Below are 16,388 nucleotides of genomic sequence, written 5' to 3' on the forward strand. Positions count from 1 at the left end.
TCAATCCTCTTTGTTATTTCTTCAAAAAACTCAATCAAGTTTATGAGACATGACTTCCTGTGCACAAAGCAATGGTGACTATCCCTAATCAGTTCGAAATACATGTACATCCTGTCCCTCAGGATTCCCCCCAGCAACTTGTCCACCACCAACGTCAGGCTCACTGGTCTATAGTTCCCTGGCTTGTCCTTGCCACCCTTCTTGAACAGTGGCACTACGTTAGCCAACCTCCAGTCTTCCAGCACCTCACCTGTGACTATCAATGATACATATATTTCAGCAAGAGGTCCAGCAATCACTTCCCTTTCTTCCCACAGAGTTCTAGGGTATTTAGGACTGAAATTAGGAGAAATTTCTTGACTCAACAGGATTATCCGAAGAAGGGCTAATGCCCGAAACGTCGATTCTCCTGTTCCCTAGATGCTGCCTGACCTGCTGCGCTTCTCCAGCAACACATTTCCATCTCTTATCAGTGTTTGGAATTCACCACACCAGAGGATTGTGGATGCTTCATCACTGAGCAATTTCAAAATCGAGATTGATAGATTTGTGGATTTCAGGAGCAGGCAGAACAGCGACATTGAGGTCAAAATTCAGCTACAAATGAATCAAATAACAAAACAGGCCTGAAGGACAAAATGATCTCCTTTTGCTACTATTTCTTATGATCTCATGTTCTTTTGATACAATTACAAATTCATAAATCTTAATATTACAAACCAAGTAATTAATCTGCCATTTTACCTTTCCTTTCAGGAGAAATGCAGACAAGCAGCCGGCCACCTGGATTTTCAGTGTCAAGTCTTGACTCAGTCTATTGGCCTCGAGAGAAATGCCAGGGAAGACAAGAGACTGCTGGTGAACCTTCCCTGATATCAAGACCCTGGCAGGGTAGAGGTGCCACCCAGTACCAATTGCTGACCAATCAGAGGCTGCCAGCTCTTTGACTCTTTCATGCATAAAGGAAGGCATGGCTGCCATTGGGAGAGTATCCTAGAGTCCAAAGGTCACAGACGACCAAGGACAAAGATACACTGTGTGGGATGGAGGGTTTCTCAGATCATGATTCACTGAACAAGAGGGCAAAGGGTTGGAAGCAAGGGCAGAGAATGGCCCCAAAAGAGTAGTCTGTTGGCCAGTCCTTTGCCTTTTATTGAGGAACACCACCCCCTGAAAATGGACAAACTTCTTGGAGGACAGCAGCTATTTGTGAATGCCACATGGTGACATGCCTGCCTGCAACTGGCTAATCCCAATATGACAGGCTGAGGGTTTTTGGTGCTCAATTCATCATCTTTTCTAACTGTGTGTATAACCACCTTCATAAGCAGAAGATTCCACCCAGGATGATCATTTTGGGAGGGGATGGGGGGTGGAGGGGGGATGTTGGCTGTGCGAGGGCTGCCCTGGGGAAAAGTTCAGAGACAGAGACAGTCACAGGAACTGCCTGGTACAGGCCTATGGTTTGTAAAGGCTGTTTTGTGACTGGAACTTCGTCCAAGTTAGAATTAAAACATAACAACCCTCTAGCCCTTACCCAGTACGTTCTCACACCTCATGATTCATCCATGCTACCTCATGTCTCCAAACAATCTCAGGACTCCTCACAAAAGATTCTTTACCGCGTGTAAATAAACATGGTGAAATTGACAGCAATGGTCAGAGAGCCAGAACTGTCAATCAAGAAGGGATTTAGGTGTTTCAAGGGAGTAATGGATGTCTGGGCTCCTAGCCAAGCTTCATTACGAATTCCTGACAGTGCAATAGTTGTCTCCAAATGACTCAAGTTTTAAAAGCTTAAGGAGGAAGAGATCAGGGTTCCAGCATTCGTAAATTATAAGGAGGAATGAATTAGAGTGGACTCAGTGCAGTAAAATGTGATTTCAATGGATATTTATAATTAAGGAGACAAACTTGCATAGTTACAGCATAATGGGAGCAAAAGGAAAAAAAATCAAAAGGACTCTGGCAATGGATAAAATAAAAGGAAATTGTTTTTTTCAGTTTCAGGGTCCTCTTGTGGTACAGCAATGGAGCCCCTTCCCCTCGACCGGAAGGCCTAAATTCAAGTCTCACCTGTTCCAGAGGTGTGTAATAACACTCTGAACAGGTTGATCAGAAAAATAGGTTAATTTAAACAAAAGGAAATGTTTGCACCACAGAAAAAGTCATGTTGGAGTGAAAGATAGATTTATTAAATGACAAGAGTTTTCCAAATCTCTATCATTGCAATCATTTTCAGGCAAATATTCTAGCTACTAAAAATGTTAAGGAACATTCAATATTAATTTAAACCAGTGCTAAACAGCTGGCAGGTAAATTCCATTTTATGCATTACATATTTAGGGAAATAATGACAAAGAGCAATAAAAAATAATGACTTACTTCATTGTAAGACCTGCTAGCTGGGAACAAGGTCCGAAAAGTGGAACCAAATCCAATTATATTAAAGAGACATGAGGACATGAGACTCTTCAAGACTACCAGCATCGCATCCTTTACAACATCAAAAAAGGCAAAGAGTTAGTGCCTTGAAGTGGACATAAAATATTACCCATGGATACTTCAACCAGAATAACCTGAGGCAACTATCGATTAGTGCATGTGAAGTAAGTTTCCTGACAATAGAAGTCAGTTAAAGCACCTACTGATTGCTGAAACATTCATTCTATACTGCTGTCACTGGGATTAATTTGCATAAAATCGTCACCTGGAGAGAAGCTCACAGAAACAAAAAGAAATAGAATAAATGACAGTTCTGCCATTGGGTACTTTGGTTTGAGCTTTCTTCACATAACCACTCAATAAACATCTAGAAGCTAACTGCACAGTTAGGTAAACTCCCTACACACATCTTAGTGATGTAGATTTGTATGTTTTTATATTTTTTGATTCACCCATGGGACATGGGATGTAGTGTCACTGGATAGACCAGCATTTATTGCCTATCCCTAGTTGCCCTTGAGAGGATGGTGGTGAGCTGCCTTCTTAAACTAATGCAGTCCATGTGCTGTAGGTTGATCCACAATGCCCTGAGGGAGGGAATTCCAGGATTCTGACCCAGCGACAGTGAAAGAATGGTGATATATTTCCAAATCAGAATGAGCCGCTTGGAGGGAAACCTGCAGGTGGTGATGTTCAAATGTATCTGCTGCCCTTGTCCTTCTAGGTAGAAGTGGTCATGGGTCTGGAAGGTGCTGTCTGAGAATCTTTGGTGAATTTCTGCAGTGCATCTTGTAACTAGCATACACTACTGCTTCAAAGCGTTGTTATTGGATGGTGTGGATGTTTGTGCTTGTGGTGCTAATCAAGTGGGCTGATTTGTCCTAGATAGTGTCAGTTTCTTGAGTATTGTTGGAGTTGTAGCCATCCAAACAAGTGAGGAGTATTCCATCACACTCCTGATCGGTGTCTTGTAGAAGGTGGACAGGCTTTAGGAGTCAAGAGGTGAGTTATTCATCACAGTACTCCCACCCCGTGACTTGCTCTTGTAGCCACAGTGTTTATGTGGCAAATCCAGCTGAGTGCCTGGTCAATGGTAACCCCCAGGATTTTGATGGGGGATTTAGTGATGATCACATCCTTGAATGTCAAGGTGCAGTGGATATATTATCTTCTATTAGAGATGGTCATTGCCCGGCAGTTGTGTGGCATGAATGTGATTTGCCTCCTGTCAGCCCAAGCTGGATATTGCCCAGCATTTGAACACAGACTGTTTCAGTATCTAAGGAGTTGTATTGTACATTGTATGGTTCAATCAGATCACCTCTTGTTCTCCTAAACACTAATAATTAAAGGCCTAACAAACAAACGTTGCTGGAAAACCTCAGCAGGTCTGGCAGCATCTGGGGAGAGAATTTGGAGTTAACATTTCAGATCCAGTGAAGGGGTAAGGAGCAAACGATAGGTAGGGATAGAGACCAAAGAGACGGAACAGCAGTTGGACAGACAAAGGAGTAGATACCAATCTGGCTAGGAGGTTGAATAGCTGTTAATGGAGACCGTCAGTGGCTAATAATAAGATGAAAGGCCTAACCTGTTTGGTTGTTCCTGATAAGTCAACCCACTCATTCCAGGAATCAGCCTAGTAAGTGTTTTGAACAGCCTCCAATGTTAATACATTTTTTTATATACAAGGACCAAAACTATACATAGCACTCAAGGCATGGCCTCACCACCACTACGTTCGGTTATAACAATACTTTCTTGTTTTTAAACTCCAATTTCTTTGCAACGAAGGCCAAAATTCAATTTGCCTTTTTAATTACTTCTTGTACCTGCATGCAAACTTTGTGTGTTGTATTCATAAGAACATCCAGATCCCTGTACACTGCACTTTTTTTGGAATCTCTCTCTGTTTAAATAATAGTCTGTCTTTTGATTCAAAGTGCATGAACTCACATTTTCTTACATTAATCTTCAACTGCCAAAATTTTGCCCACTCACTCATCTATTCATATCTCTTTGCATATTCAATATTAATCTCATCATAACATGCCTCCCACCTATATTGGTATCATGGGGCAGCATGGTGGTGCAGTGGTTAGCACTGCTGCCTCACAGCGCCAACGGCCACGATTTGATTCGATGAGTGTCGGATGAGTGTGTGGAATTTGCACATTCTCCCTGTATCTGTATGGGTTTCCTCCGGGTGCTCCAGTTTCCTACCACAGCCCAAAGATGTGCAGGTTAGCTGGATGGGCAGTGCTAAATTGCCCATAGTGTTTAGGGATGTGCAGATTAGGTGGGTTAGAAATGGGAAATGCAAAGTTACAGGGATGGGTTGGGGGGGGGGGGGGGGGGGGTCTGGATGGAATACTCTTTGGAGGACTGTTGTGATTCGATGGGCTGAATGGTCTCCTTCCACATCGTAGGGATTCTATGATTAGCAAATTTAGATATATTACGTCCTGGTCCCCTCCTCCAAGCCATTAATCTATATAATAAATAAATAAGTTTCTAAGACTATACATTGTGGCATTCCATTAGTTATGACTTTTCAACATGAAAGAGAAAGGGGGACCAGGGCAAAGAATCAAAATGGCAGTTTACAGGGTGATAATATTTAGGTGAAAGTGAGGACTGCAGATGCTGGAGATCAGAATCAAAAAGTGTGGTGCTGGAGAAGCACAGCAGAATAATTATCACAGGGTGATAATGTTTGCTAATAAGGCTTGTTAATGTCTTGATTAAGATTAAGAAAATATTTGATAGCTATTAATAATTTGAAAACATAAAAAGGAAGCAATTTTCAATCACGTAGGCATTGCCCCAAAAGAGAGGAGCACAGCTTGTCACTGGCCACTCGGGTGATTTTTCTTCCTGGTGATGGAATATGAATAAAGCTTTCTGCATTCAATGTGTCCTACACCTACACACACATGACATGGATGCTGGGGAGAAATAAGCACTACCACAGTTTGGCAGTAGTGTGGGAGTTTACAAAAAAATGAAGCAATTGTGATTCTGAATGTGGGATGTAAGGGGTAAGACGTAGCAAGTCAATAAACAATTTCTGCCATGAAAAGAAACATGTCTTAGTTTCAATCTCACTAATTGCCTTGGAATCATGAGCTCAGGGTTATTCTCATAGATTTAGTGGAAATACTCTACAAAGTGATCATCTAATCTGTGTTTGGTCTCCCCAGTATAGAAGAGTTTGCATGGTAAACAATAAATGCAAGACTCTAAATTTAAAGAAAAAACACAAGTCAATCACTCTTTGACCTGCAAAGAGGTTTTGGAGCTCTGGATGGTGTGAAAGCAGAAGGTAAAAGTGTAAATGAAACAGATATTGCACTGGCACAGGAAGGACCCGTGGGAAGAGAAGTGAATTCATTTGTTTCAATTGTTTCAAAGGATCAAGATATGACTAGCTAGCCCAGTGTGTGTTGCCCAGTCAGAGATCCTGGTGGAAAAATGGTGTTGATCTGCAACTTTTCTCTGCAATCATCAGTTACATGTGACCTATAATTCAGTGACAATCTTGTGTTGCTGGTGAGTGTCACATCAGCAACAGCCATTGCTTTTCTGGTTGCATTGTTGTTCAATAAAGCTACCACACTCTGGTTTGCAAGTAGAAAGGACATCCACTCCAGCAGTCTTTAATCCCAGGGGGAGGCCTATCACTGCAGCCTGAGTGGGACATAATGCATGCGGAATGAAGCACATAGTACTCTTGGCTTTACTAATAGGAGCAGAGTGTAAGGACGTGATGTTGAACTTGTACAAAGCACTTGTTAGCATACTGCAGGGATCAGTGCATGAACCCTATCTCTTCTCAATAGATATTAATGGTTTAGATGAGGGAACTAAATGTAATATCTCTAACTTTGCAGATGACACAAAGCTGGGTGGGAGGGCGAACTGTGAGGAGGATGTAGACAAAGGGTCAGTTAGACTTGAAACATCAGCTCTTTTCTCTTCTTAAAGATGCTGCCAGACCTGCTGAGATTTTCCAGCATTTTCTCTTTTGGTAGGGGGATGTAGAGATGCTTCAGTTTGATTTGGACAGGATGAGTGAGTGGGTAAATGCACGGGTGAATTTGTATATGTGAATAAATATGAGGATATCCCCTTTGGAGTAAAAACAGACAAATTATTGTCTGAATGGGAATAGGTTGGGAAAGGGGAAAGGTGCAACAAGAACTGAGTATCCTTGTGCACCAGTCACTGAAGGTAAATAGGTGCAGCAGGCAATGAAGAAAGCAGATAGTATGTGACAGTATTTGAGTACAGCAACAAGGAATTAGACAGGGCCTTGGTGAGACCCTGCCTGGAGTGGAATATTGGATGCAGTTTTAGTCTTCTTATGTGAAGAAGATGCTCTGGTTATGGTGGGAGTGCATCAAACATTTACCAGACTGATTTCTTAGACTGTAGAACTGATGTATGAAGGGAGATTGGATAATCAGGAGTAGAGTCACTGGAGTTTAGAAAAATGAGGGAGGATCTCATGGAAACCTGTGAGATTCGAACAAGACTAAGCACGGTAAATGCAAGAAGGATGTTCCTGATGACTGGGGAGTCCAGGACCAGGGGTCACAGTCTTAGGATTTGGGGAAGGCCATTTCAGACCGAGATGATGAGAAATTTTACCCAGAGTGTGGTGACCCTATGGAATTCTCTGTCACAAAAAGTGGTTGAGGCCAAAATATTAAACATTTTCAAGAAATGGTTAGATATAGTTCTTAGAGATAAAGGAATCAAAGGGTATTCGGAAATAATGAAAACAGGGGACTGAGTTGAATGATCAGATATATTGAATGGTGGAGCAGGTCAAAGGGCCTACTCCTGCTCCTATTTTCTATGTTTCTATTTTAGACCTCAGTTTGAGCATTGCGTAAAGTTCTGGGCTCCACATTATAGGAAAGATGTGAATTCATTGGAGGGAGTGCAGAAGTGAATTACCAGAATTGATCCAGGAATGAGAAATTTGAGTTATATGGATAGGTTGGACAGGTTCTCCCTGCAGAGAAGAAGTCTGAGAGGAGATCCGATCGAAATTTTCAAAACCATGGAGGACTGGACAGAGTAGATAGGATGAATTTGTTTAACTTGTAAAAGAAAATAGAATGAGACAGCTCAGATTCAAGGTAATGTGCAAGTGAAGCAAAGTTGGTATGAGAAGCTTTTTCTCGCAGTGAGCAGTTAGAGTCTGGAATGCACTGCCTGGAAATGTGACTGAGGCACTCCAGAGGACATTGGAGGTTTCTGCAAATACTAGTGATGAGCATGGATTTGGGGAAAATGCAGGAAATTGGCTGATTTTTATGGTGGTACACAGACTTGATGGGCTGAAGGCCCTTTCTGTACTGTATGATTCTAAGACTGGCACTAGACAAAGATCCAGACCAATAATCGAGCTGTGTAGACACTTTGGGCCAAATAGCCTCCTCCCGCACCGTAATTATTCTGTGATTCTGTGATGCATTTGGCCCTCCAGAAAGAGGCAATGCAAGGCCATTCTTGAATGTCAAGATAGTGGCCAAGACTCCATAAACCCCTATAAGATTCCAGCCAATGTTACAGATCTGTGACCTTTCACCAGAAGTTACACTCTGTTTTTATTCTTGTAGATGTTAAGGTGCAGGATGCACCAATTTCTGGAATAAATAACTAATCAAAATTACCTAAAAGACAGTTTAATAAATGAATATGTGCAGAAGTTCAGACATTGGATTGATTTATTTAATTAGCCTGTTCTCTTGATCTGAGACCTTCAGCTGAATTTTGGCTCATGTATCTTTGGGCTTCAACATATTGCTAAAGCAGCTACTGTCTATTGATAGTACAATCTGCAGCACTCAGAGTCTAAAATCAAAAGTGAATTATTGAAACAATCACACCATTAGGAATGTAGGCTTTCTCCAATTCATATAGGGATTTAATTGATCTCTACTTGGCAATCACAAATATATGGCACATTTGAATTGGGGACCTCAATGTCTGGGTGAATATCAGACATAGATGTTTGTTCTTCACTGGATGGTGCAATATGTTGGAAGATTCTTGGAAATAGCTCGACATAGACATAGAATCCCTACATGGAAACAGGTCCTTCGGCCCAACAAATCCATACCAACCCTTCGAAGAGTAACCCACCCAGACCCATTCCCTACATTTACCCCAGACTAATACACCTAACCTAAACATCCCTGAACACTATGGGGTAATTTAGCATGGCCAGTTCACCTAACCTGCAAATCTTTGTGATTGTGGGAGGAAACATGAGCACCCAGAGGAAACCCACACAGACACGGGGAGAATAAGCAAACTCACATAGACAGACAGTCGCCCAAGGATGGAATCGAACCCAGGTCCCTGGTGCTGTAAGGCAGCAGTGCTAACCGCTGAGCTACCATGCCACCTCAAGCTGAGGAACAACACATTATTTGTGACTATGCCCTTCAATAAACAGTGAACAGCAAAAGCATAACTGTTTGTTCTTACCTTGACACAGCTGATATTCACTCCACTCATACTTCCACTACAGTCTATTAGAAAAATGAACTCGCCCTGTGCCATCCTTAAATCTGGGGAAACAGTCTTCAAATCAGGACAGAAATTCAACATGATGACAGGATTGTGCCCAATATCTTTGTTGAGGCGTTTTCTAATGATCTCAGACTGTCAGAAATAAAGCACATATTTAATTGACCATAAATTAAACAGAAGCAGAAACATAGAAAATAGCTGCAGGAGTAAATCCTTTGGCCCTTCGAGCATGGCCCATCATTCAACATGATTAAGGATGACCATGTAATCTCAGTATCCCATTCCTGGCCTCTCCCCACACCCCTTGATCCCTCTCAGCAAGGGCCACGTCCAGCTCCCTCTTGAATATATCTATCAAACTGGCCCCAAGAGCTTCCTGTGGGAGAGAATTCCACAGATTCACAACTCTGAGTGAAGAAGTCCTTCCTCATCTCAGATCCTGAAAGACTTACCCCTTATTCTTAGACTGTGAAGTGAATTATTAATCTGCATAAAATCTAAATTTTACGGAAAGTCTGTGAAAATTGGAATAACAAAGGATAGAATAAACCATGACGTTTTCAACAGCCAAACAGCCTGCTGCCACAATATTTCTTGAAATACATGGTCTGGCCCACTCCTGCTTCTAATCCATTTGTGCATACAGAGTCATAGAGGTGTACCCTTCGACCCAACCTGTCCATGCCGACCAGATATGTTTGTGATGGGTGAGCAGTGGCATGACTGTGTTCTCATCCTAGTTAATGTTATACTGGACAAGTCAGATCCCAGAATGAAATCTGGCTTGATGGATCTGTTTCTTGTTTGTTTTATTTAACTTGGTCTTTTACTGGGACATAAGCACACAATGCTGCCACTATTGTTTTAACAACAAAACAAAAGTTACTGCAGAAAAATACTCCACGGTTTTGAACAAAAACTAAACTTTCACTATAGAAAGTTAGAAAACAAAACAATTTACAATAGCCATGCAATTCAGGCATTGAACAGCATTAACATGATGAGTATAGAGTTAATAAACAAACTTTGGGATACATCCCACAGACAGCACTTTAAAAGGCCGATGCGGTCAAGACAAATCCCACCCAGACGTTAGTGACAGTGTGGACCATCAAATCCAATTCAAAGTCTGTTTCCTTTGCAAGGGATTCTAATTCTTCACTTTTGAATATCTAGATTCAGGACTAGATGCCACCGTGGGCGGCACGGTGGCACAGTGGTTAGCACTGCTGCCTCACAGCGCCAGAGACCCGGGTTCAATTCCCGCCTCAGGCACTGACTGTGCGGAGTTTGCATGTTCTCCCCGTGTCTGCGTGGGTTTCCTCCGGGTGGTCCGGTTTCCTCCCACAGTCACAAAGATGTGCAGGGTCAGGTGAATTGGCCAAACTAAATTGCCCGTAGTGTTAGATAAGGGGTAAATGTAGGGGTATGGGTGGGTTTCGCTTCGGCGGGTCGGTGTGGACTTGTTGGGCCGAAGGGCCTGTTTCCACACTGTAATGTAATCTAAAAAAAAACTCACTTGAAAGTATTTCCACTTCAGAACTGCCTTATATACTGCTCACGTAGTTAACTTCTTAGAATCACAGATTTGTGCATTACGGAAGAAGCCCTCAGTCCATCAAGTCTGCATTGATAAAAGAACTAATCTAAAGCTATGCTTGTGCCAGTTTCCTGCAATAGGTCCATAAGCTTGAATGTGATAACATTAAGTACACATTCAAGTATTTTTAAATGATGTGAGGAGTTTTGCCTCAACGAGGCTCCCAGGTAGTGCATTCCAGATTCCCACCACCCACTGGGTGAAAAAATGTTTCCCTCTAAACCTTTTGCCTTTCACCTTAATATTATGGACTGACCTTTTAAACAAAGAACAAAGAAAATTTACAGCCCAGGAACAGGCCCTTCGGCCCTCCAAGCCTTGCTGATCTAAATCCACTGTCTAAACCTATCGCCCAATTCCTAAGGATCTGTATCCCTCTGCTCCCCACCGACTCATGCATCTGTCCAGACGCGTCTTAAATGAATCTACCATGCCTGCCTCTACTACCACTGCTGGCAAGCGTTTCAGGCACCTACCACCCTCTGTGTAAAGTACTTGTCATGTGTATCCCCCTTAAACTTTTCTCCCCTCACCTTGAAAGCGTGACCTCTTGTTATTGAATCCTTCACCCTGGAAAATCCAACCTGTCTATACCCTTCATAATTTTATAAACCTCAATCAGGTCCCCCCTCAATCTCCTTTTTTCTAAAGAAAATAAACCTAACCTACTCAACCTTTCTTTATAGCTCGCACCTTCCATACCAGGCAACATCCTCATAAACCTTCTCTGCACCCTCTCCAAAGCTTCCCACATCCTTTTGGTAATGTGGCGACCAGAACTGTACACAGTATTCTAAATGCAGCTGAACAAATGTCTTGTACAATTTTAACATGACCTGCCAGCTCTTATGCTCAATACCCCGTCCAATGAAGGCAAGCATATCATATGCCTTCTTGACCACGCTATCCACCTGTGCAGCAATGTTCAGGGTACAATGGACCTGAACTCCCAGATCTCTCTGCTCATTAACCTTTCCCAAGGCTCTTCCGTTTACAGTATAGTTTGCTCTAGAATTAGACTCCCAAAATGCATCACCACACATTTGTCTGGATTGAACTCCGTCTGCCCCTTCTCCACCCAACTCTCCAGTCTATCTATATTCTCCTGTATTCTTTGACAGTCCCCTATGCTTTCTGCTACTCCACCAATCTTCGTGTTGTCAGCAAAATTACTGATCAGACCACCAATACCCTCTTCCAGATCATTTATGTATATCAACTAAGTAGAACAGTTTTATCTATGGAGAACAGTTTTATCTATCCACCTTATACATGCCCCTCAATTTTATTCACCCAAGGATCCCTCAGCTTTCACTACCCAAAGAAAACAATACGTTTATCCAGTTTCTCTTCATAGTTGAAGTGCTCCATCGCAGGCAGCATTCTGATAAATCTCCTTTGCATTCCCTCCAGTGTAATCACATCTTATGGCGTGGTGATCAGATTGCACTGTACCAGTATTGAACATGGTTCTCCAGTTCTGGCTCAACCAAAGTTCTGTCTAGCTCTAACATAATCTCCCTGTTCTTATTATCTATGCCACGACTGATAAAGACATGTCCCATATATCTTTTTAACTGTCTATTAACCTGCCCTCCCACCCTTAGGGATCTGTGGACAAGCACTCCAGAACCCCTGTTTCTACCTGGCACTCATTGTGTACTGTCTTGTCTAACTTCTTCTGAGAGTGAGCTCCCAGGACTCTGGAGACTGCCCCAAGAATCTCATTATTGGCATAAATTCAGCTTGTATCAAACATCCAGCTTTACTGAGCTATTGCTGTATTTCTTGCTCTAATCTTTCTCAGCTGTATAAATGAATACTGCTGGTGAGCTTCCTTCACCACATTTTCAACTGAAGTTAACTTTCTATGGCTTTCAGGGACTTCTCCTGCACTAACTGACTACACTCTGACTTGTGCTGCCTGCATTTTCTTTGTTTCAGCACTAAGCGCCAAACTGCAGTTAACCTCTCTCCCAGTCAAACAAACAGATAAATTGAGAACAGAAAATCCTTAAGCATCATCCACCGCCATGATGTTGTGGCCCTCTCTAAGCTACCATTGATTCAACCTTGAAGTCAATGGCTGCTTATTTATAATTTTTCTGTAATCTGATCATGTAAATATATTATACAATTTTTAAGTTAATCAAATGCTTTTATTATAATTTAGCTGTAATGCCTAAACAAAACATCTCCCTGAACTGAACCTTTCTGCAACTGGTGTGGACAGTTTTTCAGCTCAAAAAGTCAACCTGCTCTTTTGAGGAAATTCCAGAGTTCAAGTATTATAGAACTATAGAAAATAGAAATATAGAAAACTTGGCCCTTTAAGCCTGCTACCTCACAGCTGGTCATCCAATTCAATACCCTGTTCCTGCTTTTCCTCCATATCCTTTGATTCCTTTAGCCCAAGTGTTACATCTAATTCCTTCCTAAAATCATATGATGTTTTGTCTTCAAATATTTTCTGTGACAGTGAATTCCACAAGCTCAGCACTCTCTGGGTGAATAAATTTCTCCTCACCTCAATTCTAAATGATTTACCTGTAACTTTATTCTGTAATTTGCTGTGAAACCAATCTGAAGCCCATCTAACCTACACTATTCTATTCTCGTCCATATGCTGATCCAATGATCATTTAAATGCCCTTAAAGTTGGCCAGTCTACTACTGTTGCAGGCAGTGCATTCCACGCCCCTAATTATTCTGAGTAAAGAAATAACCTCTGACATCTGTCCTATATCTATCACCCCTGAACTTGAAGCTATGCCCCCTCATGCTAACCATCACCATCCGAGGAAAAAGACTCTCCACCTGATCTAACCCTCTGATTATTTTATATGTCTCAATTAAGTCACCTTAACCTTCTCAACCTTCTTCTCTTTAATGAATACAGTCTCAAGTCCCCCAGAATTTCCTCATAAGACCTTCCCTCCATACCATGCAACATCCTAGTAAATCTCCTCTGAACCCTTTCCAAAGCTTCCACAATCTTCCTATAATGCGGTGACCAGAACTGCATGTAATACTCCAATTGCAGCCACAACAGAGTTTTGTACAGCTGCAGCATGCTCTCATGGTTTCAAAACTTGATTCCTCTACCACGTGCCTTCTTAAAAACCCTATCAACCTGGGTGGCAACTTTCAGGGATCTATGTACATGGACACAGATCTCCCTGCTCATCCACACTACCAAGAATCTTACTATTTGCCCAGTATTCTGCATTCCTGTTACTCCTTCCAAAATGAAACACCTTACACTTTTCTGCATTAAACTCCATTTTCCACCTCTCAGCCCAGCTCTGCATTCATAAAAATGACAAACAGCAGTAGACCCAAAACAGATCCTTATGTTACACCACTAGTAACTGAACTCCCATCAACTACCACCCTATGTCTTATTTCAGGTAGCCAATTTCTGATCCAAACCACTAAATCACCCTCAATCCCATGCTTCAGTATTTTGTGCAGTAGCCTACCATGGGGAGCCTTATCAAGCACCTTACTGAAATCCATATACACCACATCAACCGCTTTACCCTCACACACCTGTTTGGTCACCATCTCACAACTCAATAAGGTTTGTGAGGCACGACCTACCCTTCACAAAACCATACTGACTATCCCTAGTCAACTTATTCCTCTCTAGATGATTATGAATCCTATCTTTTACAACCTTTTACAACACTTTACACACAACTGAAGTGTGTCTCGCTGGTCTATAATTACCAGGGTTGTCTCTACTCCCCTTCTTGAACAAGCAGACAACATTTGCTGTCCTCTAGTCTACCGGTACTATTCCTGGAGACAATGGCAACATAAAGATCAAAGCCAAAGTCTTCTCAGAGAATCCTAGGATAAATCCCATCTAGTCCAGGGGATTTATTTATTTTCACACTTTCCAGAATTTCTAACACCTCCTCCTTGTGAACCTCAATCCCACACAGTCAGTCGCCTGAGGCAGGAATTGAACCCGGTCTCTGGCGCTGTGAGGCAGCAGTGCTAACCACTGTGCCACCGTGCCGTGCCAATACCAAATCCAATGTGGCCTCACCCCTTGTTGGCCTGTTTACATACTGTATCAGAAAACCCTCCTCTACACAATGGACAAAACCTGAACCATCTGGGAACTATAGTATTCAAAGTTTGTGAAAAGATTTGTAGCTCGGGTGCTCGTTGTTGTGGTTCTGTTCGCCGAGCTGGGAATTTGTGTTGCAGACGTTTCGTCCCCTGTCTAGGTGACATCCTCAGTGCTTGGGAGCCTCCTGTGAAGCGCTTCTGTGATCTTTCCTCCGGCATTTATAGTGGTTTGAATCTGCCGCTTCCGGTTGTCAGTTCCAGCTGTCAGTTGCAGTGGTCGGTATATTGGGTCCAGATCGATGTGCTTATTGATTGAATCTGTGGATGAGTGCCATGCCTCTAGGAATTCCCTGGCTGTTCTCTGTTTGGCTTGTCCTATAATAGTAGTGTTGTCCCAGTTGAACTCATGTTGCTTGTCATCTGTATGTGTGGCTACTAAGGATAGCTGGTCGTGTCATTTCGTGGCTAGTTGGTGTTCATGGATGCGGATCGTTAGCTGTCTTCCTGTTTGTCCTATGTAGTGTTTTGTGCAGTCCTTGCATGGGATTTTGTACACTACATTGGTTTTGCTCATGCTGGGTATCGGGTCCTTCGTTCTGATGAGTTGTTGTCTGAGAGTGGCTGTTGGTTTGTGTGCTGTTATGAGTCCTGTGCCAACCGCCTAAGCGCCACATACGAACAATTCCGGTTCCTGCATGAATGCCGAAAGAATCGAATCCTTCCACCATGTGTCAGATACAGACCACCAGTCAACAACCCACTAGCCAGGGACACAGCCAGACAGAACGGACTCAGGATGATCCAGGTAATGATTACAGACGCTCACAACAGACTTCACAAATACAGACAAGAAATTGTGCGCCAAAAATCGTTAATTTCAAAAACCACCAATCAGGAATGGACCCGAACCATAGAACAGGCCGTCACCATAGGACAGAACAGGACCACACAACGCAAAAAAACGGCACTCAAAGAAAAAATGGCCAAACTAACACACAACAGAGAGGACACCACAACACACACCTGGATTAGAAACCTCTCTCACAGACAGCTCACAGACACGGAAAGAACAATACTGGCCAAGGGACTCAACTACAACCACAGGGACGCCAAGACAGCAGACTTCCTAGCAGCACTAGAATGCACACTCCGGAACAATGGACTGACAGAAGAGACACAACAAACAGTGAGACAAAGTATCGTACCTCTGATAACAAGGAAAAGACAAACACATAACCTCAACACCAAGGAGAGGGAAGCACTAAAATCACTAAGAAACGATAAGAACATAATCATACTACCAGCAGACAAAGGCAGAATGACAGTCATCCTGGACAAATCAGACTACATCCAAAAAGCACAACAATTACTTGCAGATACCAACACCTACCAAAAGAGGGAGTTTGACCCCACCCCACAGCTCACCAATAGGATAAACAACACACAGAGGAACCTACAAAAAAACGGACAGATAACCAGGTCGGACCTACAAAGAATGAAACCTGAAAGCAACACCACCCCCAGATTCTATGGACTACCTAAAGTGCACAAACCAGACATCCCACTCAGACCCATAGTATCACTACCAGGGACACCATCACACAAACTGGCTAAAGAACTACAGCAGAAACTGAAACACCTGATCAGTGGATCCAGACACTCTATACAAACAACACAGGAATTAGAACATAGAACATAGAAAAATACA

The 16,388-nt window shown here is 42.5% G+C and overlaps 1 protein-coding gene across 1 annotated transcript in view; it reads right to left on the reverse strand.

Annotated features, from left to right (window-relative positions):
- The window catches only part of vwa5b1 (von Willebrand factor A domain containing 5B1), a 210,734-nt gene that overhangs the window by 120,431 nt on the left and 73,915 nt on the right, over positions 1–16,388 (reverse strand). Inside the window, exons 8-9 of the mRNA XM_043675431.1 lie at positions 8,953–9,129; positions 2,386–2,496 (exon numbers count right to left, since the gene is read on the reverse strand). Coding sequence (XP_043531366.1) covers positions 2,386–2,496; positions 8,953–9,129 — 288 coding nt within the window. The remainder of the gene's footprint in view (positions 1–2,385; positions 2,497–8,952; positions 9,130–16,388) is intronic.

Source organism: Chiloscyllium plagiosum, chromosome 34, assembly GCF_004010195.1.
Source record: "Chiloscyllium plagiosum isolate BGI_BamShark_2017 chromosome 34, ASM401019v2, whole genome shotgun sequence".
NCBI lineage: Eukaryota > Metazoa > Chordata > Chondrichthyes > Orectolobiformes > Hemiscylliidae > Chiloscyllium > Chiloscyllium plagiosum.